The following is a 25,415-nucleotide window of genomic DNA, read 5'->3' as shown; positions in this document are numbered from 1 at the left end:
ACGCGGCGGCGGGGCCGGCAGAGGGGGCCGCGCTCGCCGCCCGCCGGCTCAGGCGGGGCCATGGCCGCGGGCGGGCGGGCGGGCGAGCCGCTGGCCGAGCTCAGCCACTACGTGGTGGCGCGGCCCATCTACAGCGAGCCCGGCTTCCAGGAGGAGAACGAGCGGCGGCCGCCGCTGCCGCCCACGCTCCGCGAGCGGGCGCAGGCGGCCTGCAGGTGGGTCCGCGCGGCGGGAGGGAGCCGGGGGGCGCCGGCGGACGCGCGGTCCCGGCGCTCGCAAACTCCACCCGCCGAGGGATGAAGTGCCCCACACGCCAGACCGCGGGCAAACGCATCCCTGCGTCCCTGCGTGTCGCAGCTGCCCACAGGGTGCTTCCTTCAGGGAGTGCGCTTTTGAGACCAGTACGTGCTCCGTCCCTGTCTGGAAAACAGGACTGTGACAGTCACTGCCCCTTAAATTTAAATGTGCATCAGTTCAGCTCTCGATCACTTTGGGGGTTTTGGAGCGCTCCGGTTGCAGCGCAGTTGGGTGCGTTCATCACTTGTTTTCTCGCAGATGTTCAAGGAAAAGGGCCTTTCAGATTGCCAAGTCCTTTCTGCCCATCCTGGAATGGCTGCCCAACTACCGGGTGAAAGAGTGGCTGGTCAGCGACATCATCTCGGGGCTCAGCACCGGCCTCGTTGCCACTCTGCAAGGTAAAGCCAGGCACGCCGGCGCTCCGCTCCCCTCCCCAGGACGTTCCTATAAGGGAGCCGGCTGAGCACAGGGACGTTATGCAGATGGAATTACAAATCTGAGGCTTGTTATTTAATACTAGATATTAGGTATTATTTTGCAATAAATAATTTATGGTTTTAATTTATTCCTTTTTCTTTCCTTCGCTAGAAGATTTAAATTTCTTGTGATGTGCTATCAAGATGTACTTAACTTTTCTTCCAGGCGTTTTATTCAAAGAGTATTCATTTTGGTATTTAAAATTTTAATTACATTGTGATAAATCAGATGGGTTGTGTGGTCTTATTTCTCTTTCTTGATTGTCTAAGCCTATAGTTCTCCTGTAACTGCATGCAAATTCTAGTTATTCCCCTAAAATAATGCAACCTTGATATCTACTCCTCTTTAAAATTCATCTCATAAGGTTGTTCAGGTGCAGAAGACAACCCTCAAGGAGGTGGTGATGTATTCACATTTAAAAAAAAATTAAACTTGATGGATATTTACAGTACATGGCTTGCAATATTAAGTTTTCCTTACTTCCTTATTCCATTTATTAGTAAAGCTTTCAGTAGATGAATAAATAGGAAAGTGGCAGAAATAAGCAGAAATTAGTTAAAATAAGCTACTTAAGGAAGACTCAGAGGACAGAGCCATCCTGCCTGAGGCAGCATCTGTCTAAGACAAGACTAACTATAACCCTGACACACCCACCACACTCATTTCTTTCATCTCAGTAGAGCTCTTACGCTATTTTCACAAATTTTTCGGGACTGCAGCAGGCAAAACTAGGCGTTTCAAGCCCACACTTTCCCTCAGTGGAAATTAAGTGGTTGCAGAAGGGGACAAAGATTTACATTGGGAACAAAGAAAGCAGTTTACGCATTCCCAATTAGCCCCAAGTATTCCCTCCTGTCTGTTCCCTTGGAGCATGCTAGGAAGGCAGAGACTGGCAGAAAAAAGGCATTACAAACTTCTGCCGCAGGCAGGGGGTGACCTGAGAAATAAAGAAAGTGATTCTTTCCCGAAGAAAGTTCTGAAGAGAGTGTCAGAGCTGGAAGATCTTTGCTGAAGGTAGTAGTACAGTTAGAGGATCCCTGTGCCTTTTGAAAATGAACTGGGCTAGATGGACTTTTCATATTACTTAAAACAGCTATTATGCTCTTACTATAACCCCCTCATTTATTTGTTTTCAGTGGCCTGATTGTCTCTTAATCAGAATCCATTTGTAAAACCAGTTTCTGAAATATACTGTCTGGTCTCCCACCTGTGCATTAAAAAAAAAAAAAAAAAAAGGTAGAAAAAAGGGGGAAAGCCCAAATTAGTGCAAATCTAAACCTAGGTATAATTTTAAAAAATCTGAAATTTTAAAACATGCATTACAGGAAAAATTGGCCAAAATATTTGCAAAAAAAAAGAGAGGCTTCTGAGATCTTGAGGTCCCTGGAATCCCTAATTCCCAGCAACTATGTGTGTTGGAGAATCCTTGAAGGAGAATATTATACTCTGCAGCGTGGGCTAACTGGGATATGATTCTGAAGGCAACTTTTTTATTGTTTGCTGGATTTGACAGCTTGCACGGGTATGCAAAGGAAGAAGAACCAAGGCTCTCAAATGTATGATTTACGTTGGTAATTAGTTTTTAAGCTGCTGCTGGGAAAAGAAGTGGCCTTATTTTCACAAGAGCTGAAGATACTGAAGCGTATGTGTAGCACAGTAATTCAGTTTTGTGCTTGAAATTTCTGTCTGTAACTAGAACCTTCACATATCTCCCTTTTCTCTCAAGAGGCACACTCTTGCAACAGTGTTCTCCACTTAAGTTTCCTATCTCAGTCTGTGTATTGGGCTATGCAAATATAGAAACATCTTTCAGTACTTACTCATCCAACTACCAGCATGGGATATACAGTCATTTACAGTCATTGATACTCACATGTGTGCCTGCAACTGATTTACAGACAAAACATATTCTAAATTGCATCTGGACAAAAGCAGTAAATCTTTCTGAAAGTCTATTCTAGACAAGACAGTAGATTGCTGAGAGATTTTAAATATGATGTTTTGATGATCTATCATTTCAGGTTTGGCATATGCTTTGCTGGTTGCAGTCCCTGTTGGATATGGTCTCTATTCTGCTTTTTTCCCCATCCTGACATACTTTTTCCTGGGAACATCAAGGCACATCTCAGTTGGTAACTGCATGTGTTCAAGTTACAGTGAATTATCTATTACAGAGTGTTAATCCTTACTGCAGACATTCGTATTTCATACAATATAACTACTTTCTGAAACAAATTGGCTATGGTGAATATTAATATTGGTGGATCTGGGGAAATTAAGGTTTATTTCTTCTTTATACAGGCAATTGTGCATAATAGCTAACTTCAGTTGTGCCCCTGCTTTTTGCTTGAATTTGTGCTGAAGTTTAAATCTTGTCTTGGGCTACACTCTATGCAAGAAACGACAAGATCAAGGCCTCAGTAGGCAGTAAGAATGACAGACATTTTGTCTATCAGCTAAAGCTCAAGATGGCTAAAACAGAGCTCTTTTAGTCTTCTCTACAAGCCTTACTTGCTGCATCCTTTTTTGATTACTGTGGACAGTATCTTCTTCTTGCCTGTCGTGGAGACCCAGAACCTGTGTATCCACTCCAGCCTCACTCTAGGTCCTCACATCAAGGCTATGGGTAAACCTTGTTGATTCTTTCTGAATACTTTCTTTAGAATATGAGGTTTGTTTCCTGTCAGTTCTTACATTTAAAAGTCTTGTTACAGCTCGGTCACTGAAGTTCCTTTTTCTTCGTTCTAACAAATCTAGGCTTTCCTTGTTCCTTGTTTCCTTGTTTTCTTGTACCAAGAACACATTGTTTTCTCCTCCCAGAGCTTTGGCATGATACTAAGCTTTTTCATCGGCTTTCTTCTCTGCTGCATCAAGTGTCTCCATATGTTTTCTTAACTTTGTTAGCCTCTTCCTACCCTACCAAGCACCCCACATTGACTATCCAGATCTGACTTGTTATGCCTACTTATGGTGGCATTCCTACTTTCTAGATTATCAAACACTCCTTTTTTATGCTTTTCCCAATGCTTATTCATGAAGTGTCCCCTAAGGTATCTGTAAAATTTAACTTAAAAATCTGAAGTTAAATCTGTAAAATTTAACTTACTCTTCTTAAGACCTCTCGTGACATTTTCCTTTTCTGCATAATTTTAGTAAATAACTGCAACAAATATATTACTTTTTGATTGTGTTTTGCTGACACAATGATCACTTTCTCTGTATCTTGCCCAAAGTATAGTTTCAGTCATCTTTAGCCAATGTAATAGCACAATACTGCCAAAAGATGTGGTCCTACCCATTGGATCATGTTCCTGCCTCAACCATGGTGTTGGGATCCCTGATCATGTGGCACGCTGGATCAGCTGAAAACTAACCATGACAAAAACCCCCAAAAACCTAACCAACCAAAAAAACTCAAGCAAATAAACAAACTCCAAAACTTAAAGAAACAAGTTTTGCTTTCCCCTGGATTGGTGATCCATGTTGTCTGGTTGTGATGCTGATACAAGGGAGATGGTTGGAGCGTGTTGGAACATGTTGCCCCTTTTGGCCTTGGTACAGCCCTAAATTGCCTCAAGCAAAGCATGAAACTGCACCTGTACCTGTATGTACAATGTGACTTATTTAAAGAGGGAGCGGTATTTAAAGAAGGAGCAATATTTTTGTGTCATGTATGCAGTGCCTGTGGTGCTTGGCCCCTCACACTATTAATGTACCCCAATTACAATATTACATGGTTTTTCTGACTTAGAGTTTCTTGCCTATTCTGATATATGCTTTTTTTCAATGCATATTAAACTTTAATGTGGTCTGTTTGTCATTACAGGTCCATTCCCAGTAGTCAGTTTGATGGTGGGATCTGTTGTATTGAGCATGGCCCCTGATGAGAATTTTCTCATAGAAGGCAGTAATGCTACAGGGACAAATGGCACTGGGACACTGATAGACACTGAATCCAGAGATGCACAGAGAGTGCTGATTGCTAGTACTCTCACATTCCTGGTTGGAATTTTACAGGTAAAATAGTTGACCTGAAGGCACAAGGTTGACACTGCTGTAGTGTTAATGGCGGGAAAATACCTACTAGGGCAGTCAGATACCTTCCTGTAGTAAAACACAAAAATGAAGGAAAGTTAACCCAAACTTTTAAGAACAACTTGTCCTGTGCAGAGTCTGTGACAGCATGGCTGGGAGCATAGAGAGCAGAATAGCCCTGTGATTGCAGACTAGAAGACCTTCATGAAACTGAGTACTAATGGTGCATATCCTGGAGCTTCCTTTCACACATTTCTTCAGGTCTCCTTTATTTCCTTGGGTGGATGGTACTAAGCTCCACTAGGCTGAAATGGGGGAAATAAGGTCCTAAGCCTCTGCATCAACAAAGAGAAAAAACAAAGCATAAGAAATCTCCAAATAAATGTGTACCTTTTTGTTATTTAATGAGCTGTTATTCTTTATGATTTTTCCAGGTTATATTTGGAGTCCTCCAGATCGGTTTCATTGTGAGGTACCTTGCAGATCCACTAGTTGGAGGATTCACAACTGCAGCTGCTTTTCAAGTGCTTGTGTCACAACTGAAAATAGTTCTGAATGTTTCGACTAAAAATTATAATGGTGTCCTTTCCATAATATATGTAAGTATGCCCTTCTAATCTGCTTTGGTTCTATGACAGATATTTTCATATAATTGCTTATCTTCTGCTTCCATTTCACACTGGGGTGGTTCATATATATGGTGGTAAGTATAGGGGATTCATTTAGTTCTCAATTTAATGAAGAGCTGCAGCTGTTTATTTATAGCTGTGGGGCTCTAAGTAGCTGCTTTCGGGGTTCTCCAGACAGAAAGTCTAATTGCCATCTTGAAGTCTTTTTCAGAGAGAGCACTTTTTCACATAAAGTTTAAATGTGATTATCCAGCAAAACAGTTCTTCACTTCTGGAGACTACAATTTGTTCCATCCCTTGCTTTCTCACTTATTGTGAAGGACATTTGATCATTTATTAACACTGTCAGGTTATCTCCTAAAGCTGACTAGTCCCAAGGCTCTTTACACTTAAACCAGCAGGTCATTCTGGTAAAGGGCAGTGTTCTCCATTTCACATTGTAGCCATGCATGTGAATACCTAAAGGATACAACTTCCCACTCTTTGGCCAGGTACCTATTGGTTAGCAAACGTGAGGCTGAGTTTTACTATCACAACTCCATTTGTTGATTTTACAGAAAATGGTCAAATGGAGAAATGTTTTGGCTACATTACAGAAATACTGAATTCTTAGAGGTCTGGTATTACAGAATAGTGTCCTTTCCTAGGAAAATTATTCAGAGTTTTGTCACTGACTTCAGCATGAAACTATCCAACTATCCAGGTTCATAGTATTTTAGATCTTCCATAGCACTTCATATTAGAACAGCGGTTTTCTAAAAGAGGCTGTTCTAGGAAAAAAAAATGTATTTGGAGATTTTACATGCCAGTTCTGGCAACCAGACTAGCAAAAAATACAACAGACATCTAAATTGCCAATAATAGGATGAATATAACTATAAACAGCAAGGTAAAAATTAAAAAAGACATCAGGAGGACTATTTGGGGGGGGTAAAAAAAGTATTATCTTATAAGCCTTTCCAGAATGAATGGAAACTCTTTCCCTCAGAACAAGCAAAGTTAGATGAGACAAAATACTAAATAATACACCTTACAGCAGACCTGGCAGAGTGATGGACTTGTTATTCCAGCATTTTTTTCAATCTCTTTTTTATGTTTATTGAATGGATGGTACATTTAGTATAATACACTTTTTAAAAGGACCTACATGGTTCTTCCAGCACCAGCAAGCCTGAATGGGATGCTGACTTTTTAGGTTAAAGTTCAAAGCTTCTGTGTTCTTACAGGTGAGCCAGGTCAATGTGTTTGCAGGTGCATGTGGAGCAAAGAAATTGTTATTTCTGGTCTGTTCAACCAGTGATTTGCTTTGTCTGCTTCATCAAGTTTTGGACTTGCTTCAGTAGTGTTGTTTAACAAACTGCAACCCCAAGCATCCAACATTAGCAGAATCCCCAATCAGAGTCAGGAAGTTACTGTTCCTCTGTGAAGTGACGCAGTGCAAGAGATGGTCAGCCATTCTTATGGGATCCGTGGTGAGCAGTAGAATGGGCAAGAAATGGCTTCAGTCAACCAAGGGAGGGCGTCTGGTTCAGTGTTTCAGGCAGGCTTCTTCTTTAACTTAGCAAACATAGCTGATTAAGCACTTAGATGTTGTATTTCCAAACCAAAGCCTGTTCAGAAGGGTGGGATTGGTGCTCTTGCTGCAAACCTTCTCTTATGTTTAAACCAAAAGCTCATTACTGGGGGAACTAACCAGGATGCAAGAAGTCTGTTTCTAACCCCTTTTCTACCAGATAACTGTTCTGTTACAGTTGCTTCACTATGCATGGGATAATTACATTTTCTTGGAGATAGGAAGCAAGTGAGAACTACCCTGATGCTTAGGAAGGAGGACAGAGGACTATTTGTGACTTTCCTGTAATCATCCCTTCATGTTTTCTTGTACAATTACTTGTAATAAACAATAGGATCAAGCAAGGGCACGGGAAGGGTAGAGAAGGGAGCTGCCTATTGCAGCCCAGTTGTGAGTGCTCCAGTCTGGGTCTGAACTCTGCTGGGAGGGTTAATGTAGTGTAGATTGAGGTTTAGTGACTGCTTTTCTGAAGTGCAGGATTCTCCACAGCCTGGTAGGACCTGTGTCTTCACACTCATTCTCTGTATGTCAGCAGTGGAAATAGGAAGCATGTCATGCACAGACCACATGCACCAGGCATGTAGTGAACTGGGGTCTGCTAGCTCTCTTTAGAAAAATGAGGACCTCCCTTGCTATTTGTCAAAGTGAAGAAGCTACTGATCTTCCCTTCCTTGCTCTGATACAGGTAGAGGTTAAACACAGGTAGAGAGTTAGCTCTTTTTACTTAGTATTAATTGCCTAAAAATCGGGAAGCAGAAGCCCCCTATGTGGACAAGTCTTGCAGTTATGCTTTTTCCATTAAATTCCCTATTAAATCCCTTTACTGATTCTGTAGCACCTTGACAATACATTATCCTCAGGCTTCTCCAGGCCCGAATGAAGAAGTTACTTGGCGTTCTCCAAAACCCCATGCATCTGGATCATCTCATGAGTATTTGCACATCCTTCAAGTGGACATGGGCATGTTTTATGTCATCACTTTTATTTTTCAGACTCTTGTTGAAACATTTGAAAGAATTGGTACCACCAACATTGCAGATCTTGTTGCTGGACTCCTCACCATTTTTGTCTGCATGGTAGTTAAAGAAATAAATGATCGGTTCAAACACAAGATACCTATACCTATACCAATAGAAGTTATTGTGGTAAGCAAAGGGGCATAACAAAAGCTGAAAACAGATAAAATAGATGGGTCTAGCTACAGGAAGACAGGAACTCTTTTTAAGTCTTAAAACTGTTGTTTTATTTTATTACAGACAATAGTAGCCACTGGCATTTCATATGCTGCCGACTTGGAAAAAAATTACAATGCAGGCATTGTTAAGAGCATTCCAAGAGGGTGAGTGTCTTTGTTTTGTGGGAAAAAGGTATTATTTTAACTGGCTAAAAATGACAGTAGTAAGAAAAAATGCATAAAAGAAACATTGAGAGCTGTAACCTGAGTTTAGAACTCAGATCTGGAGATTTTCTGAGTTTTACTTCTGGCTCTATCAATTATACCATCTAAATATGTTGCCTAGTTTTCCTTCTTCTGTAAAATGGGCTTAGGAATGTCTATCTAATTAATGAAGTCCATCTGAAAATTAATTGCTTCCTGCTCATGAAGTGACTATAGGGCTATGGAAAATGGTTAAAAAAAAAATATTTTTAATAACAAAATTCTGCATAGATTTAATTTCTGTAATCCTGAGTTATCCCGCTGTGGTTCATATCCATGCCGCTACTGTTATCCCAATCAACCTTGTCACTTCCATACTCATAGGAGCAAGGATGTTGTGGATTACACTGGTAGAGACTTTCACTTGAAAGATTCAGAGCACTTCACAGTAGTAACCTTCACATTCCATTTGGTATTCAGGGCTTAATTAATTAAAATTTGTGGAAACACAGTAGGAGACAAAATGCTTTTGTGGTCTTACTGAAGAAGTATGTTAACAATAGTATGAAGTGTCATTAACATATTTATGTAATTCATCATACTGTTCAATACATCCTTTATTCGATGCTTCAAAAAATGTAGTTTTTCACTTTGCTATCATAAGGCCAAATCTCAGCCATGCTGAGAACAATGGGAGCTTTGTTGCTGACTAATAGCATCAGGATTTGGGCTGTGGTGAGCTAGATAAGCGTGTTCTGTATGTCAATGGGCTGTTTCCACCTTTTTATTAACTTGAAACATTACACTTCATATTATAAGCAACCTGTATGCCTCTGCCTCAAACTCCTTGACAGTTCTGGTAAGAACAGAATTCAAAGTTGGTAACACTAACATGTTTTCTAAATGCTAGATTTTTGCCTCCTGAGCCTCCAAACATCAGCCTGTTTTCCCAGATGATAGCAGCCTCCTTTTCCATTGCTATTGTTGCTTATGCTATTGCTGTATCTGTGGGGAAGGTATATGCAACCAAGTATGACTATGCTATTGATGGAAACCAGGTATGTATCACCAAAATAGTTTATAAACATAGTGAATGTAAAACATGCTGACTTATGGAGCCAAATGAAAGAAACACCATTCACACACATTTTTCAGACACGCACTGAAGTCTGACAGGAGAAGTTTTTTCAACTCTTAACTCTTATTTAAAAAAAAAAAAAAAAGCTGAAATGACCACATAGAGATGAGCCAGATCCATCTTCAGTATGGGCTTTTCATACTAACTCATTCCTTCTGTATTGGTTTAGTGACTGCAGTACCTCTGAAAGGGCTAGGCACTGTATAGGGGAATTATCTGGTGATTTCAAGTTGACACGGCCAGCTTTAGCAACCTACTTTCCATTTCCACTTCTAAGGCATATTTTGAGTTGTGTTGCTTGGGCAGGTGAAGGCAATGTCAAGCTAAGAAGTTGCTCTGGACAGCTTTATTTAGGCTTAGTCTTCATGCAGGATTTGAATCAGTTGAACTGTACAGTTAATAAACTATTGTACTTCTCAGCATGACACTAGTTACATCAATACAACTGCACTTGTAAGCTAATAGATCAGTCCTGCAGCTTCACAGAAGTTAATGCCTACCAGCATAGGAACGTGCTGGAGTAGCTGTGTGCACTAAATGGCTGAACTGCTGTAAGCACTGGTTTCCAGGGGCACATAGCTAGAATGTGACATGAGCTGTGCATCACAAACTCTTACAGGATTCCTGCATTTGTTCAATGTCTTCACCGGGGGTTATGTTGCTTGCCCGTGGTGTGGAATTAAAATGTCAGAAAGCTTCCTTGTCCTGCATCTATGCTAATTTTTCATTTGATCTTTTGAGCATATTAAAAAACGGCCTCACTACAGCAAGTAGATAAGACGAGTACTTTGTTTAATGAGTCCTTTATTTCAGTACTAATGGATTACATAAGGTTTGACTTTGGAAGCACTGTTTTGCCGTATATAAGAAAATTATGCTTCTGTTTATCAGTTTACAATCCTCAAAGGCCAAATCTGGTAACGCTTGGTCTTAAAGTTGACCAAAATGCACCAACTTTCAGTTTAATAAATCTGAAAGAAGAAAACATAATCCTAGAAGTGCTGTTTATGCTGTTCTGTTGTTGAATATGTTGTTCTGCCAGCAGTGGTGTGCTTCAAAGATACTGATTAAATATTGTAGTAGAAGAATTAGTTTATAAAAGCAAAGTGCCTTCCTTTCAGTACAATGTTATGTATTTTACATGTAGTGAAAGGTTAAATGGAGCCCAAAATGATGGGCAAATAGTTTACTTGATCTGGAGAAGTTAAAATAACATCATAAAAGCAGTTGGTAAAATAATTTTGAAGGATGGGATGATACTGTTATCTACCAGTGTCTATATTGTCTTAGTAGATCCAGATTATTAACACCTAAGAACACTAGGAACCATATGTCCAATATTTTCTCACAGATCACAGTGGTTACATGGGAATAGGCATGAATTATTTAGGTCTGTTCTGTTAAAGAACATGACTTCCTGCTCTTGTAGTTGGAGCTACATTAAAAACTTACAGGAAATTTAATTTTGCAGAAAAGAAGGGAGACAGTCAAAATCAAATATTAAATTATATTTTTAAAAGTTTGCAGTGAGTAAAAAGCTCCTGTGCCTGTATCAGCTTGGTGAAAACAATGCTTCTGTCAATTATATGGGTTTGGTTGCAGACAGCTCCCAAATTCTTTATTTCCCAGTGGAGAAATGGCCCAGATCCCAGGACATAAAGCTCCCAGGGTCCTTGTCACTTGAGCAGAACAACCAGCATCAGTAGGTGCCAGCATCTGTGACCCTGGGGCAAATCTATGAGACTGCTGCCTGAGACTCAGCATGAGTTCATTGGGATGCTTAGATAAAAAAACTCTTAGAACTTTTCAGTGAAACAGTGTTTTATTGCAAAGTTCCTTAATAGTTCTGCCAATAGTACAATGTTTTGCATAGTTAAAGGCTTGCCTAAACTCAGACTATTGTACTGATCAGAATAATTTGTTTAGCTGATGATACCTGGGAGTTAAATTTATTCTAGTATCCATTTCTTGATGCAATTATTCCAGTGTAATTCTTAGAAATGTTAGGTGTGCTAACATTGATGGAAGTAAGCTTTAAACGCCTTTGTACTCAGATGAGTATGTCCATGTCAGGGGGAGTATACCAACCTCTGTGTTGGTTTCCAAACAGAGGTAGCTGCACTGGCACAAGAGGCATTTGTGTAAACATTTAACAGCTATTACTCATTTGTACTCTTCCTAATATTATTGTGCTGCCTACTTTATCAGCTACTGCAGAAGCTATTGTCATTCTCCATTGAAAAAGTGTCTTCAGGCATCTTGTATTTACAGCATCATTCATGTATCTTTCAGGAATTTATTGCCTTTGGGCTCAGCAACATTTTTTCAGGTGCCTTTTCTTGTTTTGTTGCAACTACTGCTCTTTCACGGACTGCAGTCCAAGAAAGTACTGGTGGAAAGACTCAGGTAACGACTTCTTCTTACTAGTACTGTGCACAGGTAAATTTAATTTTGTGTAGTGCACAGATTTCACTGTGGGATGAAAATAGTCCTAAAATGATTGTGTTGCTGGCACATGGAAAGCCACAGGTGTCTTAGCAGCTCAGCTCTAGTAGTGAATCATTTTTGTAGCTCTGCCAGAAGAGGGCAATCAAGTTTTATATAGCATGAGTTACCTTAGGGGTCAGAATCTTTTAACTCAAGTTCCCCAGAATTTCATTTCCAATTAAAGGACTAAGCTTGTCACAGTAGGATGTGGGAGGAAATCTCTCCCAGCTGGCCATGGTATCTTTAAGCTCTCATGTGTTTGCCTGAACAGCTCTGCCATTTGCCATTCACCATCAGCCACGGACCATCTTTGTCATGTTGAGTAAACGACTTTGTTTTCCCATACTACAGTTGTGCGGTTTCTAACAGTGAAAAGCTACAGCTTATCCAGCAGCTCCTTTTCCAGCTGACTCACAGACTGCTCCCTTCATCTGTCTATGTAACATAACCCCTCCAAGAGCTACTGCCTTGTGTTTGTTTAGACTACCTGCTTAATTGAGTTCCCTGTGTGTTAGCTGAAGTGCATAATGGTTGCCCACATATGCCTAAACACAATGACACTTTGGCAGGTCTCCTTGTTCCTAAAGAAATGTAATCTGCAACTATTTAAACCTTTTTCTTTGTAATCCTGGAAACAGACGATAGTTAAGTTCATTTCCTATAAACGCTGTTCTTTGCAGGTTGCTGGTATAATCTCAGCTGGGATCGTTTTGATTTCTATTGTTGCCCTGGGGAAATTGCTAGAGCCCTTACAAAAGGTACTGTACTTTTCCTCTACAGCACAGCCACATCAGATACAAATGCTCAGCTATGATGGGCAAGATTAATATCTCTCTTTAAACTGTGGTGACTGATTCCAGACAGGGCTGTGGTTTATAGTGTGATGTTTAATGTTGAGCACTATCTTAATGTGCAGTTTTGCTTCTGAATACCACTTTTTTATCATTTTTCTTCACAGTCTGTGTTGGCAGCTGTAGTCATAGCTAACTTGAAAGGGATGTTCATGCAAGTGTTTGATGTTCCCCGTCTGTGGAGGCAGAATAAAGTGGATGCTGTAAGTAACCTCATTTTTTTTCCTCCTGAATGTTTTTGTCTGGTTTTGGGTTTTTTTACTTTTTAATGCCAACCAAGTTTCTCTTACCTACATAAACAGGATTTTGAGGAGTTAACATCAGAAAATGTTTATGTGCATTCTCAAAATGCATTTGCCATGAGGACAGTTAAAAATTCCCCTTTTAGGGTCAGTATTCTGCTAATTTTCTTTATTCCCTATACTCTGCAGTAAGGGTACCAATCAGGGTATTTGTGTGCAGTGATAACTCCTTCATATCCATTTCCATAGCTTACAGAAATCTTGTGTTGATATGGTTTGAAAAGCAGAATAAGGATGGCCTGTTGCCACCTTTACCATTCTGATTTTATCTTTTGCACTGTTTAAATGAGTCAGAAAAGCTGACCTTTCCTTAATTCATGTACATACATTTATGTTGTTACCGCATGAACATACCATTTGTCTGAATAATCTCAGTCCTCAGAAAATGTTTTCACATTTTCATGTAGCAAGACTAATCCAAGCTAGAATGTGGATTCATTTGGCATGCTAAGGGATGTATGAACAGACTTCTCTTATGAATCACTATAACCATATCTCAGGGTACTTGCTCACATCTCCCAGTGTGTATTCTGTGGAACAGACTTTGATTGCAGCTCTTAGAGAAGGAAAAGATTGCATGGAAGACATTTTTTCCATGCAGTCCTTACTGTGCTTAGATTTTACAGTTAGTGTTATTGGGCAGTACCTGTCTTAGACAGATCTCAGACATTTTAGTCAATCATTTACTGGTTTACAGGCATAAGATCCCACTGACTTCAGTGAGAAGTGCAAGCACTCAGCTTTCTAAAAAATTGAGTCTGCTGCATGTTCTGCCTGGGCAGTGATGTAGGAAAGAACTGAGGAGTGCACTTCAACTGTTCTGCCTGAATATTCAGTGGAGATCTTAGAGAAGTCCCATCAACCTGTTAATACGAAGTACCTCTTTGCAACAGTTCTCTTAAATATCACTAAGGAATCCCCTTCCTTCCCTGTATGTCTGCATGGGAGGGCACCTTACAGTATTTTACATCTTGGTAAAATAAATTTCTTACCAATTTTTAAGAAAGATTAACAAAGATTGCCATCATCAGAAACAAGTAAATGCAACATTTAACTATATCTCCTTTAATTTTACCAAAGGAGTCAGATCCTTAAAAAATATTGTTATGTTGAAAACCTGTTCTTTCCTAAAAAGCTAACTATGCCTAATAAGATAATGATGGATGAAAGCATCTTGGAGGAAAAAGAAGACTTTTGTGTGGAAGTCAGCTAATTACTAGTGTGCTACAATCAGTTCCAAAGTTAAAATCTGCTACTCAGGTTATCTGGTCTAGTGTTTCTTTAGCATGACCAGGAGTCATATGTTAAAACTAAAACACTTTACATTTGTTATTTCTTCTCCAGATGATCTGGGTTTTTACATGTATAGCATCCATCATTCTGGGACTTGATTTGGGATTACTTGCTGGCCTTTTGTTTGGATTGCTGACAGTTGTGCTGAGAGTTCAGTTGTAAGTAATACAGTATCAGAAATAATTCTTAGTTTTATATTATGAAAAAGGAAGATAATAAGCTGAAAAGTAAGATGATTTGTGGCAGAATATTTGCTTGTGTTACAAAAATTTTGAAATGAAAAAGCCAGTTTTTTTAGAACAAGTCACTCTTTGTGTGCTATCATTTAATTACACTGATAAAAGAGAAGCTGCATTATTTTATCAGTATTTCATATCATGCTGGCCACTCTGGTGGTACTTAGCCATATGTTTTCTATGCATACACATAGCTGAGTTCTGGAAAGGGATAGGAGCATTCTAGATCAAATCGAAACAGATGTATGGCTTGTGTAATTAGCTGATCATTATAGTAACTCTTAGCGGGTAATACTACTACAGTATGCTGCACGTGCCAATAACCTTTTCACTTATTGCTTATACAAGACTGATTGTATGGCTGCAAAAGAAGAGCAAGCGAAAGCACGAGAATAAGAAAAAATTTGTGCTTCTGGCTGATTTGTTGCTGCTTATAGAATATATGGTAGTGGAATGGTGAGAAAAGGTGGATTTGAAGAATGTTATTTGGTCATCTTGTTATTTTTCACTGATCTTTCATCTGAAAATACAACGTAACTCCTCTCTTTCAGCTTGGAGTCCAGAGAGTAATGTAACTAGCATTACCAAAGGATAGTTTCACCATCAGCAAATGCATAAAAATAAAGCCTTGCAGAAGTTGTTACAGAATAGTAGATTACAAAAAATGGAGTTAGAAGACCCTCAAAAAAACATTCCCAAGTTCAACTCAGATAATGTTACCAAAATACAAAGGGGAGATGAGCCCTTAAAAACTTGAAAACAATTTGCTTCAACTGTTAAATATGTATCTGGAAACTGCAAAACATTTTGGTTTTGTTATTGACTGAAATAAAAATTTTAAAAGTTGGACAAAAAGATTGACATAATCTGAAAATAATGTAAATGTATTTCAGTTGATTTGAAATTTAAAAACCATCGATTTTTTTTCAGAGAAAAAAAATGGTTTTTTTAATTCAAAGCAAACTAATCTGCTTTTAAAATATTCTTCTGGTGTGGGAAACCAATTGAACAAGTTGTTCACTCAGCTCTTAAATCAAAATGGTGGATTAAGTAGGCTGAGACCAAAATACCTTGTTTTTATAAAGGCTCGTTCACTAGAGTGACGCAAAATAGCTTCAATACTTTTGCAAGTCTGTTAGCTTGGCATTAGAAAACAAACTACAGGAGTCAAAAACACTTTGTATGTGCAGCAAGGCCTTCAATTCCATGAGTGCCATGTATGACATTTACCTTCACTGTCTTTTTGTTTCTGTTAGTCCTTCATGGGGAGGCTTTGGAAACATTCCTGGCACAGACATCTACAAGAAGGTCAAGGACTACAAAAATGTAAGTGATTGCTGAGTTTTTTCCCTTCAGTCTAGAAGTCAGTGTAAGAAAAGGTTGTGCCTTGCATATTGTACACAACTTGAATTTGGAAGTGGGGTCTGCAAAGATAACAAATTTCAGCATCTTCATCCAGTTGGTTGCACCATCTTGCATGCTGGGGCTGTAAGCTTCTAAAAATGGAATCCCCTCAATCATCAACAAATACATGCTTTTTTTTTTTAATTAGCTATGTAGTTGAAACAGTGAAACTGCTTCTTACTAGTCGAAATATGACTGTTGCTGTATAACCTTATACTCTTTGGCAACAGGTTATAGAACCAGAAGGTGTGAAGATTCTCAAGTTTTCAAGTCCAATTTTTTATGCTAACATTGATGGACTGAAAAGCAGCCTCAAATCCACGGTAAGTGATATGTGATGGGTTTGGAAGCTTCTTAACTATCCTTGAGATTTCCTCATAATTATGTCTAGGTTAAGTTAAATAATTTTGGTCCTTTTTCTGTAGGTGGGATTTGATGCAGTCAAGGTATATAATAAGAGACTCAAAGCACTGAGGAAAATACAAAAGCTAATCAAGAAGGGAAAATTAAAAGCTACTAAGGTAGGCCTTCTAAAAATTATTAATTTCTATTTTTTCACAAAGGATTACTGTTGGAGCTTTTTAGTTAAGGCTTAAATATGAATTACTCTGTATTCATCTTTAAAATAGAGATGAAAAGTGTGACTTACTACATGGTAGTACAGTTTATAAGTAGCATAATACAAAATTTATAACACAACTTAACTTACAGTTTTAATCACCTAGATCCTGACTTAGAGTTTCTTATTACCTGGAACATCTGCAGATCAGGTCAGATCTTAATACATGGTTTAATGTATCAATATAACAATCATAATCTAGATTCAAAAATGACATGAAAGAAGATGAGTCACCTTAGAGAATACAGAGGACAGACATCCCTGACCCCTGGGAGTGTCACAGGTCTCACTGTCAGCAGCAGTTTTGGTCCAAATTTCCCACGCAGGACTTGTCATGGGCAGTGCTCTGTGCACTGTTAGGCTTCACTTTTCTCTGATGGGGTTACCAACTACACCTGGTTGCCCACGTGCCTGGGACCTTCAGCAAGGAAGGAAGAGATTAGCCTGGTGCCCAGGAATCTTGACGCTGGTAGGGAGAGGAAGAAGAAATATGTTTGATTTGTTTAATTGGTTCACAGGACCTTCAGGGCCTGAGAATGAGGGAAAAGGGAACAAATACACGACTTGCTTGGCCATAGAGAATGGCTTCTTGCCTTATAAAATGGCATTAGTTATGCTAACTACAGTACCAGGATTGGGAGCTGGGGATACCAGTCACAAGTGTCTGTCCTGTCAATTCCTTCAACCTTCAGAAGGTACCACAGGGAAGTATTTTCTGTAACTCCAAAACTTGCCCCATGATTAAATTCTGTATTCCATGTATTATCTACACATTAGAATGGCATCATCAGTGAGCCTGGTATTAATAATGAAGCTTTTGAGACTGATGAGGAACCTGAAGACAACCAGGATCTTCAAGTTCCCACCAAAGAAGTAGAGATCCAGGTGGACTGGAATTCAGAACTCCCAGTCAAAGTGAACATCCCCAAGGTGCCCATTCACAGTCTCATTCTTGATTTTGGAGCAGTAACCTTCTTGGATATTGTAGCTGTGAGATCAATAAAAACGGTAAGGGCATTTTTTTCTGATGTTCTATGAAAATGAAACTAGTCAGCAGTATGCAAATCAAGAGCTGTTAGCTGAAGTTAATTTCTGAGTTTTAGAAAGTCTGTTGTTGAAAAATATCATCAAAATGTATACAGCAAAAAGTAGAATATTGGTGGTGTGTGTCTTTTAAGTGGGAAAAAATGCATTAAAAGAACAATATGAAACTTGCATAGTCAAGTACTCAAAAAATTTAACTGAAAAATGTGGTCCTCTTGTAAGCATATGTTATGAAAAATTTAGTTATATATTTTCTTTCCACATGCCTCCTGCTTTAATCTGGGCACAGGATGATGCTCACTCAATACAGAGGTAGTAAAAATTTCATTTTACCATCCTTGTTCAGTCTTTAGCCACAAGATTTATTTGTTCATTCCATACTATTTTAATTATGAAAGAAGAATGATTCATTTCTTTATAGTGGTTAATATAAGCGCTTCATCAACATTCATTAATTAATCTTCAAACTCACAGTACATAATAAGGAGATAATATTCCTGGTTTAGGAAGAGGGAAATGAGGTGTAAAGATTAAGGCCAAGTATTTCCCTTATTTTTTGGTGCCCAGTTGCAAGTGTGTAGGACCAGATTGTTCAGTCTTTAGTATTTTCTGATATTTTGTATGTTCAGATTGATGCTTTCACTGATGTAATTTTGCAGTTGGGACTACTCAGCCTATCTATAAAACCAGATCTTTACCGTGACTCTAGTTTATCAATTAACAGAAGGGAATGGAATTAGTAATCACCTCTGAAAACACTAGGAGGCTTGCCTGCCACCAGGGAGCCAGGGGTGGATTCCAGTCTTCTGCCTTTTAACTAAGTGAAATACAGGAGCAGTGTTTGCCTTACTTCAGCCTCCTGACTAGTTATGTGGGAATATGGGGTCCGTTGACATGACTCTCCATATGTAGCTTTTTCATCCAAGAACAGGTCCATCTGATGCACTACACGAGGGGAAAATCTGTGTAAAAAATCTGCATGGGCCAATGAATGATTGTATCATATCACACATACATGGGGGAAATGAAGCTTGCTCGGGCCCATGTGGTCTCGCTTGGAGAGATGATTATTCATATTTTGAGAACAGAGCAACAACCTTAATTGGCAGCAATGCTTGTGTGTGTAAAATGGGTAGTTCCACTTACATAGCTGAAGATTGGCCACTTCAGCAACAAGGTACTTAACTACTGGATCCTTAAGTATAGCAAAGTATAGCAGTACCTTATTTCTGATGAATAAACAAAATGTACTATGTGGATTAAAGAAAATCAGAAAAAAATGAAGTGCATGTGCCTATACATTACATAGACATACAGACATATATGTATTTTCTCCTTATAGACTTTGTTTATTGATGTCCTTGTTGCAAACTTTTTTTTTTTTTTTTAGATAATTAAAGAGTTTGAGAGAATTGATGTGAGAGTATACTTTGCTTCATATCAAGGTAAATATCCAAGTATTTCTACTTTCAGTCATGCAAAGAATAAAATGAAGGTGAGAAGGGATCTCTAGATGTGTCTGTGGTAACGTGCCCTAATAAATACGTGAATTGTCACACTGGTAAACATTGTTGACTCCATTGGGACACAAAGAATGGTGGGATGTAAAGGAAATACGGAAAGTAAAATTCAAGACTAAACTATAATTTATGGATTCATTTGGCTGTATATTTGATTTCTGATAATTGCAACTATGTATTTTGACATTTGTTTCTTAAATTACTTCATATTGTATAAACCTGTTATGACTTTCTTTTATTCAGATAACCTTATATCTCAGCTGGAACGGAGTGCCTTCTTTGATGACACTGTCAGAAAAGACATATTTTTCTTGACTGTCCATGATGCTGTGCTCTATATAAGGAATCAAATGACATACAGTGACAACCAGGATCCCATATTTGAGAAGGTAAAGATATCCAGCAGTACATTTCCCTTCCTTCTATCATCTAGCACTCATTCTTGAAGTGGCACATTTGAAAACTAGACCTAGAACTGTAGTACAAAAAAAGTGGGAGTGTAATAAATTAGGCAGCTTCTGTAGCACATGAGTATTTTTCTAGATTAAAGGAAGCGTCTGTCAACTCCAGGACTTTGTTAGTGAAAAGAGCATGAGAAACAGCACATATGGAAAACACTTCATGCTAAGACACAATTTGTAATTTCTGATGACTGGCATCTTAAGAACCTCTTCAGCAGGAGGTTGCATTTGGAACATTATATTTAATTGTTACAGATGGAGTTTTCTTCGATGTGTCTGTCATACTCCTTTTGGAATCCGTGACACTATCCTGTGGAGATGGGTTCTTTAATTTTAGATTATGTGACAAATACTTCCTGCTTGGTTTAAGCCTGCTGGACTTCTGGATTGTTAGCTGCAATGAATAATGATTCCTTGCTCCCTTTCCCAACACTCCATAGACTTCTGATCAAAGCTATAATCTCATTCTACTTGTTGCAGATACGTACAGAAGCTGTTCCACACTAGTGTTCATTCCTACTGCCCTTCTCTGTGCATTTCCTTGTTGTATTCTCTGTATTTTTCAGATAACCAGAATGCTCTGTAGCATTTAAAGATATGGGCCTTCACTAGGAAAATGGTCATATAATGTCCTCCTTTCTTTTCACCACAATTCCTTTCCTAGCAGTCACTGTTACAGTATTACGAATAAATAGCAATTAATATTACTGATAAATAACTAGGATAGGACCCTTATGTTTTGCAACTCTTTCATACTAGTATTTTATAGTAGAGCTTAACATTTTTATAATGCTATACAGAAGTTTAGAGATAGAGTTTTTATTATATTTACAAAGCCATAACTAGTCATGTAAGCAGAGACAGGCCCAAAAATTCTGCAATTTTTAAGTTCCTCTCAACTGAACTAAATCATCATCTTTGTCAAGGAACAGTAAAAACCAGACTCTTGTAAGTTGTAGAAATTATTTTAAGTTACTTCAGAGTAAAAAAAAATCAGTTTCAGTGATATGGACAACATGTAACTCATAATGTTTCTTAATTCCTTTCTACCAAGATCTCACTCATGCAGGAGTCTAAAGAACCCATAGAGTTCACAGAAGCAAGCCGGCCTGATGATGAACTTGATGTGCAGGAAGAGGTATGCACTTTAGAACTGAATGTGTCTATCCCTCTGCCTGTAGCCTTGAGTCATGCTGTGAGAGTACCCTCAACAGGTACCTTCTCCATAAATAAATACTGTTTCTGGATACCAAATGTCAGTACTAAGTCGAGGAAGTCACATTTTTCTTGAGATGGTAGTAGATTGTATCTGCTTAAGTATCTCCTCATCTCTCTTGCTTTAGGACTACTTTTGACTTACACAGGCTTATAAATAGATCTAAACACAAGATGGGTGCCTAAAAGAAGATTGGTAAGGCTTGAGGCACCAGAGTCCAAAATGATGGTCAACCTCCCCTTTTCATCCTTGTTTTTACACAGCAGACACCTTCTTGCACAATCTGCACGTTACAGAAGTTACTTTCTTTATACTTTCACTGAGTTTTTAGTTTACACAAACATGTAATTTTCCCAGATGGTGTATACTCAGAACTAACTATGGCCTGTTTCTCTCCACCTTTCAAAACCCATTTGTCTAGGCTATGCGCCGACTTGCTTCCTGAAGGACTGCTGGTACTGTCCTGCCTGTGAGCGCACAGCAGTATTCACGCACCAGTACTATCTATATCAGCATTTTCTGCTATGAAACCAATCTTTGCACTTGAAGAAAACCTTGATTGTTTGTCTGAATGATACAGATCTCTATAACTCTCCAAATTTTAGCTAACATTATCCCAGAAGTACTCTGGACCTTGATTCTGCAAGCATTTTCTGCTATGGTACATATTAATAAAAAAGAAAATCGGAAGACTATTGTGCAAGACGTACTCAGTTTTGGGACTAGTCAGGCAGAAGTTGCACTACACTTTCATCAGTGTGTACAGGATGAAGAGCTGCTCTGTGGTCTTCCCTGGAGAGTGGAAGAGACCAAAATCTCTGGATGGCAAGCCTTTTGTTCAGTATTTGTACAATGCCTAGTGAAAGGGCAGGAGTTCTAGGTGGCCAAGGCTTTGAACATTAGTGTGAGAATACGTGCTGACAAGCCTTGAAAAATGTATCATGATCATTTTTTTCAAGCAGTTCCTTAAATTGCTGCAGGTAGTTTGATTGCTGAAACAGGTGACAGGTGAAACTGTCACGTGAACAGGAAACAGCACTGAACTGCTGTAATACTTCAAATAGGAAAACTTTCTAAAGACCCTTGGATATGGGTTCATTAGTTCTGTATTAATCCCATTGTAGCAAGTCTTGCACTACTATTAATGATTGTCTCTTAAATGAAGGACAGACAGAAGATTATTTTGGCTAGGTTACATAATCTCCATCAAGAGGCAGATCGTGACATAAATTAAGGAGAACCTTAGTCCCTGGGTACTTAATGGAATCTGTAAAACAGGATGATATCAAGCGCAAGCAAGAAAGTCAGAATATGACCTAGTATTGAGGTTTGTGGGTTTTTTAAATGGAATATAGGTGTATTTTTTGTTTAATGAATAGTTATATTTTTATAGAGATTTTTTCTTTTAATATTCTACATCAAACTGCTGCTGTTCTTTTACATTTGAAAGTTCATAATGCACAAGTGCAATAATTTACAAAAGATAAAGATTTGACCAGCAAAACTTTAATCTTGAACTAATGTTCTTAATTTTCATGAAGAAGAAATGTATTTTGACAGAAAACAGACTGCTACCTTAAATTTTTTAGCACTACATTATTTTTTAAATGGGAAAACAACCTCTATGGTGAGGAAACAGATAAAAATTAAAGTCTAAGAAATGTCCAGGTATAAAATGACTTTAGGTTTAACAGTGTGGAATAATTAGCTTTAGTATATTTAATTCTCCTTATTTGATTACATCAGAGAAATTTGCCAACATCACACTGCACAGAGATTTCTGCTGCAGGTAACACTAGTGGAAAAGCTAAGCATTAAGTGAATTATTCTGGCCTAAGCACCTGAGAGAACTGTGTCAAAATCAGTGAAAAAAAAATCCTATAAACTTCAGTCAGTGGGACAGTATCTTACATAATAGGTAACAGCACCAAACTGTCATCTGTATTCTCTAGTTAAGTCACAGACTTCAGCCTTCACAAGTCATTGAAGCTTCTCACTTCAGACACTTGAACTTAGATTATGTTCGATGCTCCAGTCCAAGCCAGCAAACAGCAGGATTGTATTCACAATGGGTATGGGCCATTTGTCTGTGGGATGGGCATCTCCACCAGCTGAGAATGAGGCAAGTGTTCAAGAGGCAAATCAGACCACTCTGTGCCTCTTCAGATGGAACCATTAATTTATTGACACGAATGCTTCAGCCCAGGCTGTGATTTGACAATTCATGCTTTTAACTCTACCTGTCCTCCTTCTGTCCCCTTGCCAGTCTCTCATGGGAGGTTGGCACTTCAGCCCACCTTACTGGCCTGAAGTCCCTATCAGGCCATGGCCCCAACTCCTGTTAATCTGACTACTGGAACAGTTGCCAGTGCACGAGGCCAGTGACACATTTTTTAGAGGCTGTATTGCTTTTCTAAAACAGGTGTACATTTTATGTAAAAAGTAAAATATTCTACCTGGTAAGTGAGCTTTCAGCTAATTGTTATGCGGGACACATTCTATGGAAAAGATGGTAAAAAAGTGGTAGCAGTGAATTATTTTTTTCCTCAAGACAACATTTGCACTGTGAAGTTTGAGTACAGATTCTTACTTGACAGAGAAGTGCCCTTACATTATTTTCTGAACTTTCTCTAGTTCTTTTCTGTACAGGTATTTAAAAAGCATTTAAATACTCAACAGTCTTCCAGTTCCTTTCCAAATACGACACCTGATCTGGGATTAATTGTGATAAAACATGATAAAATGCACTTATTCTCACAGCCTGCGTATTTCTTCCAGGCATGGTTGTTCTTAATTTAACAGGCACAAAATATTAAACTTTTTCCGAAAAACAGCATTTCTCTCAAAACCTACTGTGGCATAGAAGGGTAAGAGATAATATGCAGAATGTATTAAAATACCTTTCTCAGTGGATATGTGCTTCATTTTCTATGTATCCATCAAAATTAAGGATACCAAAATAATGGATTTTAGATTGAAGCTAAAATTCTCTAGGTTTTTACTAATTCAAATATCCTATAAGTAGTGTAACTAGGTGTGCTCATCTTTTTCCAGTAGGATGAAGAAGTGGTATTTTTGTATGCATTTTGAGTATTACTGTTCTGTCTTTGCATGTCAGATATTAAACTTGGAGATGTATTTTAAGGTTTTTTACACTTATAAAAAGCTGCATTTGAAAAGTAATTGTACCCATTACCTAGAAAATAAAGTTGTGCCTGCTGAAAACATGCTCCTTGCATCTGTGTATTTGGGAGTTTCATGTTTGGTTTTGGGTTTAAGTCTTTTCTTTGTGAATTCTTATTATGGGGAGATAAAGCATATTATAAAGGATCAGTGTCATGCTTCCCTTGGGTGTGTTTTGAGGATCAGCAAAGACAAAAGGGAAAACCTGTTCTCTCTGCCTTGTGCGGATAAGACAAGGAATGTTAGACTTAAACGGCAGCTTTTAAATGTTAAGGCTACAAAGATAGAGAGACATTGTCCGTAGGGGCACAAAATCCCAATCCAGGAGGCTTTTAGTGAGACAATCACTAATCTGCATGGAGTAGTTACCCCTACTTCAGGGTTGTGGAAGGACTGCTCAAGGCCATTTTCTACTTAAAACCTACGACTTCGTTGTATTTTTCTTTCTTTCCTTTCTTCAGTGCTATAGAAACACTCAGCATCCCACTGAATTACACAGCAATTACAAAATGCTAAATGTAACACTGAATCCTCTCCTGAGCTATTGAGCTCTATTGCTGTGAAGCTTCTGAGTGCTCTGGAGATTCGCTGTTCCATCACTTCTACAGCGTGTCAGGCATCTGCCATTTCCATGCTAAAACTTCAGGCTGACGATCAGCAGCCGAGACCGCGATGCGGCGTCACATCTTCCCAGTGTGTCTGAAGGCGGCACTGCACAGGCGGCCGGACGGGGCCTCCGTGGCTCCTGAACTGAGACCTCTCTCATGTTTTCACTTCATCCTTCCCCCCCCCAAAACCAGGATGACGCCTCCCAACCCCAACGAGCCGCGGCTCTGTACCCCGGGGCCGCCGCACTCCCCTCCCGCCGCGGTGTGAGGAGGCCCCACTTCCCGCCCCTCCCCTCCCGCCGCGGGGTGAAGCGGCCCCGCTGCCGCCGTTCCCCTTCCTCCGCGGTGCGAGGCGGCCTCACTCCGCCGCGCCCGAGCCCGAGCCAGACCGGGCCGCTCGGCCGGGGCTCAGCGAGCGCGGCTCCGCTGCCCGCGCCCCGCCCGCGCCCCCGCCGCTTCCGGCCGCGCCCTTCCGCTCCCACAGCGCCCCGCGCCGCATCATGGACCACAATGGTGAGCAGGGGGAGGCCGGGGGCCTGTCTGTGCTCGGTCTGCCGGGCCCGCGCCCGCTGCCGGACGGGGAGCGGCCAAGCGGGGCCAGCGGGCGCGGGGCGGCGCAGGGGCGGCGGCGGCGGGCCCGGCTCGTCCCCCGGGAGCGTCGGCG

At 39.6% G+C, this 25,415-nt stretch overlaps 2 protein-coding genes across 5 annotated transcripts in view; both read left to right on the top strand.

Moving 5' to 3' along the window:
• Positions 1-60: 60 nt before the first annotated feature.
• Positions 61-24,195, top strand: SLC26A4 (solute carrier family 26 member 4). 3 transcript variants are annotated; one of them, XM_042018334.1, is made up of 20 exons: positions 61-215; positions 556-695; positions 2,796-2,906; positions 4,601-4,791; positions 5,244-5,408; positions 8,004-8,156; positions 8,268-8,350; positions 9,300-9,447; positions 11,820-11,933; positions 12,695-12,772; positions 12,973-13,068; positions 14,512-14,618; positions 15,953-16,022; positions 16,331-16,423; positions 16,526-16,621; positions 17,497-17,727; positions 19,154-19,208; positions 19,527-19,672; positions 20,799-20,882; positions 21,382-24,195. In XM_042018334.1, exons 1-20 carry the CDS (start codon positions 61-63, stop codon positions 21,403-21,405), a joined length of 2,340 nt encoding a protein of 779 aa, XP_041874268.1. In that variant the 3' UTR covers positions 21,406-24,195. The 3 variants fall into 3 exon arrangements, with proteins under 3 accessions (XP_041874268.1, XP_041874269.1, XP_041874270.1); XM_042018335.1 differs by lacking the exon at positions 61-215 and adding an exon at positions 3,318-3,400 and having other exon boundaries at positions 238-2,906; XM_042018336.1 differs by lacking the exon at positions 61-215 and having other exon boundaries at positions 238-3,400.
• A 975-nt stretch (positions 24,196-25,170) lies between these two features.
• CBLL1 (Cbl proto-oncogene like 1) overlaps positions 25,171-25,415 on the top strand; it is an 11,281-nt gene continuing 11,036 nt past the window's right edge. For both annotated transcript variants that reach the window (XM_042018340.1, XM_042018338.1), the window contains exon 1: positions 25,171-25,264. In XM_042018340.1, coding sequence (XP_041874274.1) covers positions 25,252-25,264 — 13 coding nt within the window. In that variant the 5' untranslated portion in view covers positions 25,171-25,251. The remainder of the gene's footprint in view (positions 25,265-25,415) is intronic.

The sequence above is a fragment of the Corvus kubaryi genome, unplaced genomic scaffold (assembly GCF_017639235.1).
Source record: "Corvus kubaryi isolate FWS band 111438036 unplaced genomic scaffold, C.kubaryi_AGA036_p1.0 137, whole genome shotgun sequence".
NCBI classification, from domain to species: domain Eukaryota; kingdom Metazoa; phylum Chordata; class Aves; order Passeriformes; family Corvidae; genus Corvus; species Corvus kubaryi.
This window is presented reverse-complemented; position numbering and strand designations above follow the sequence as displayed.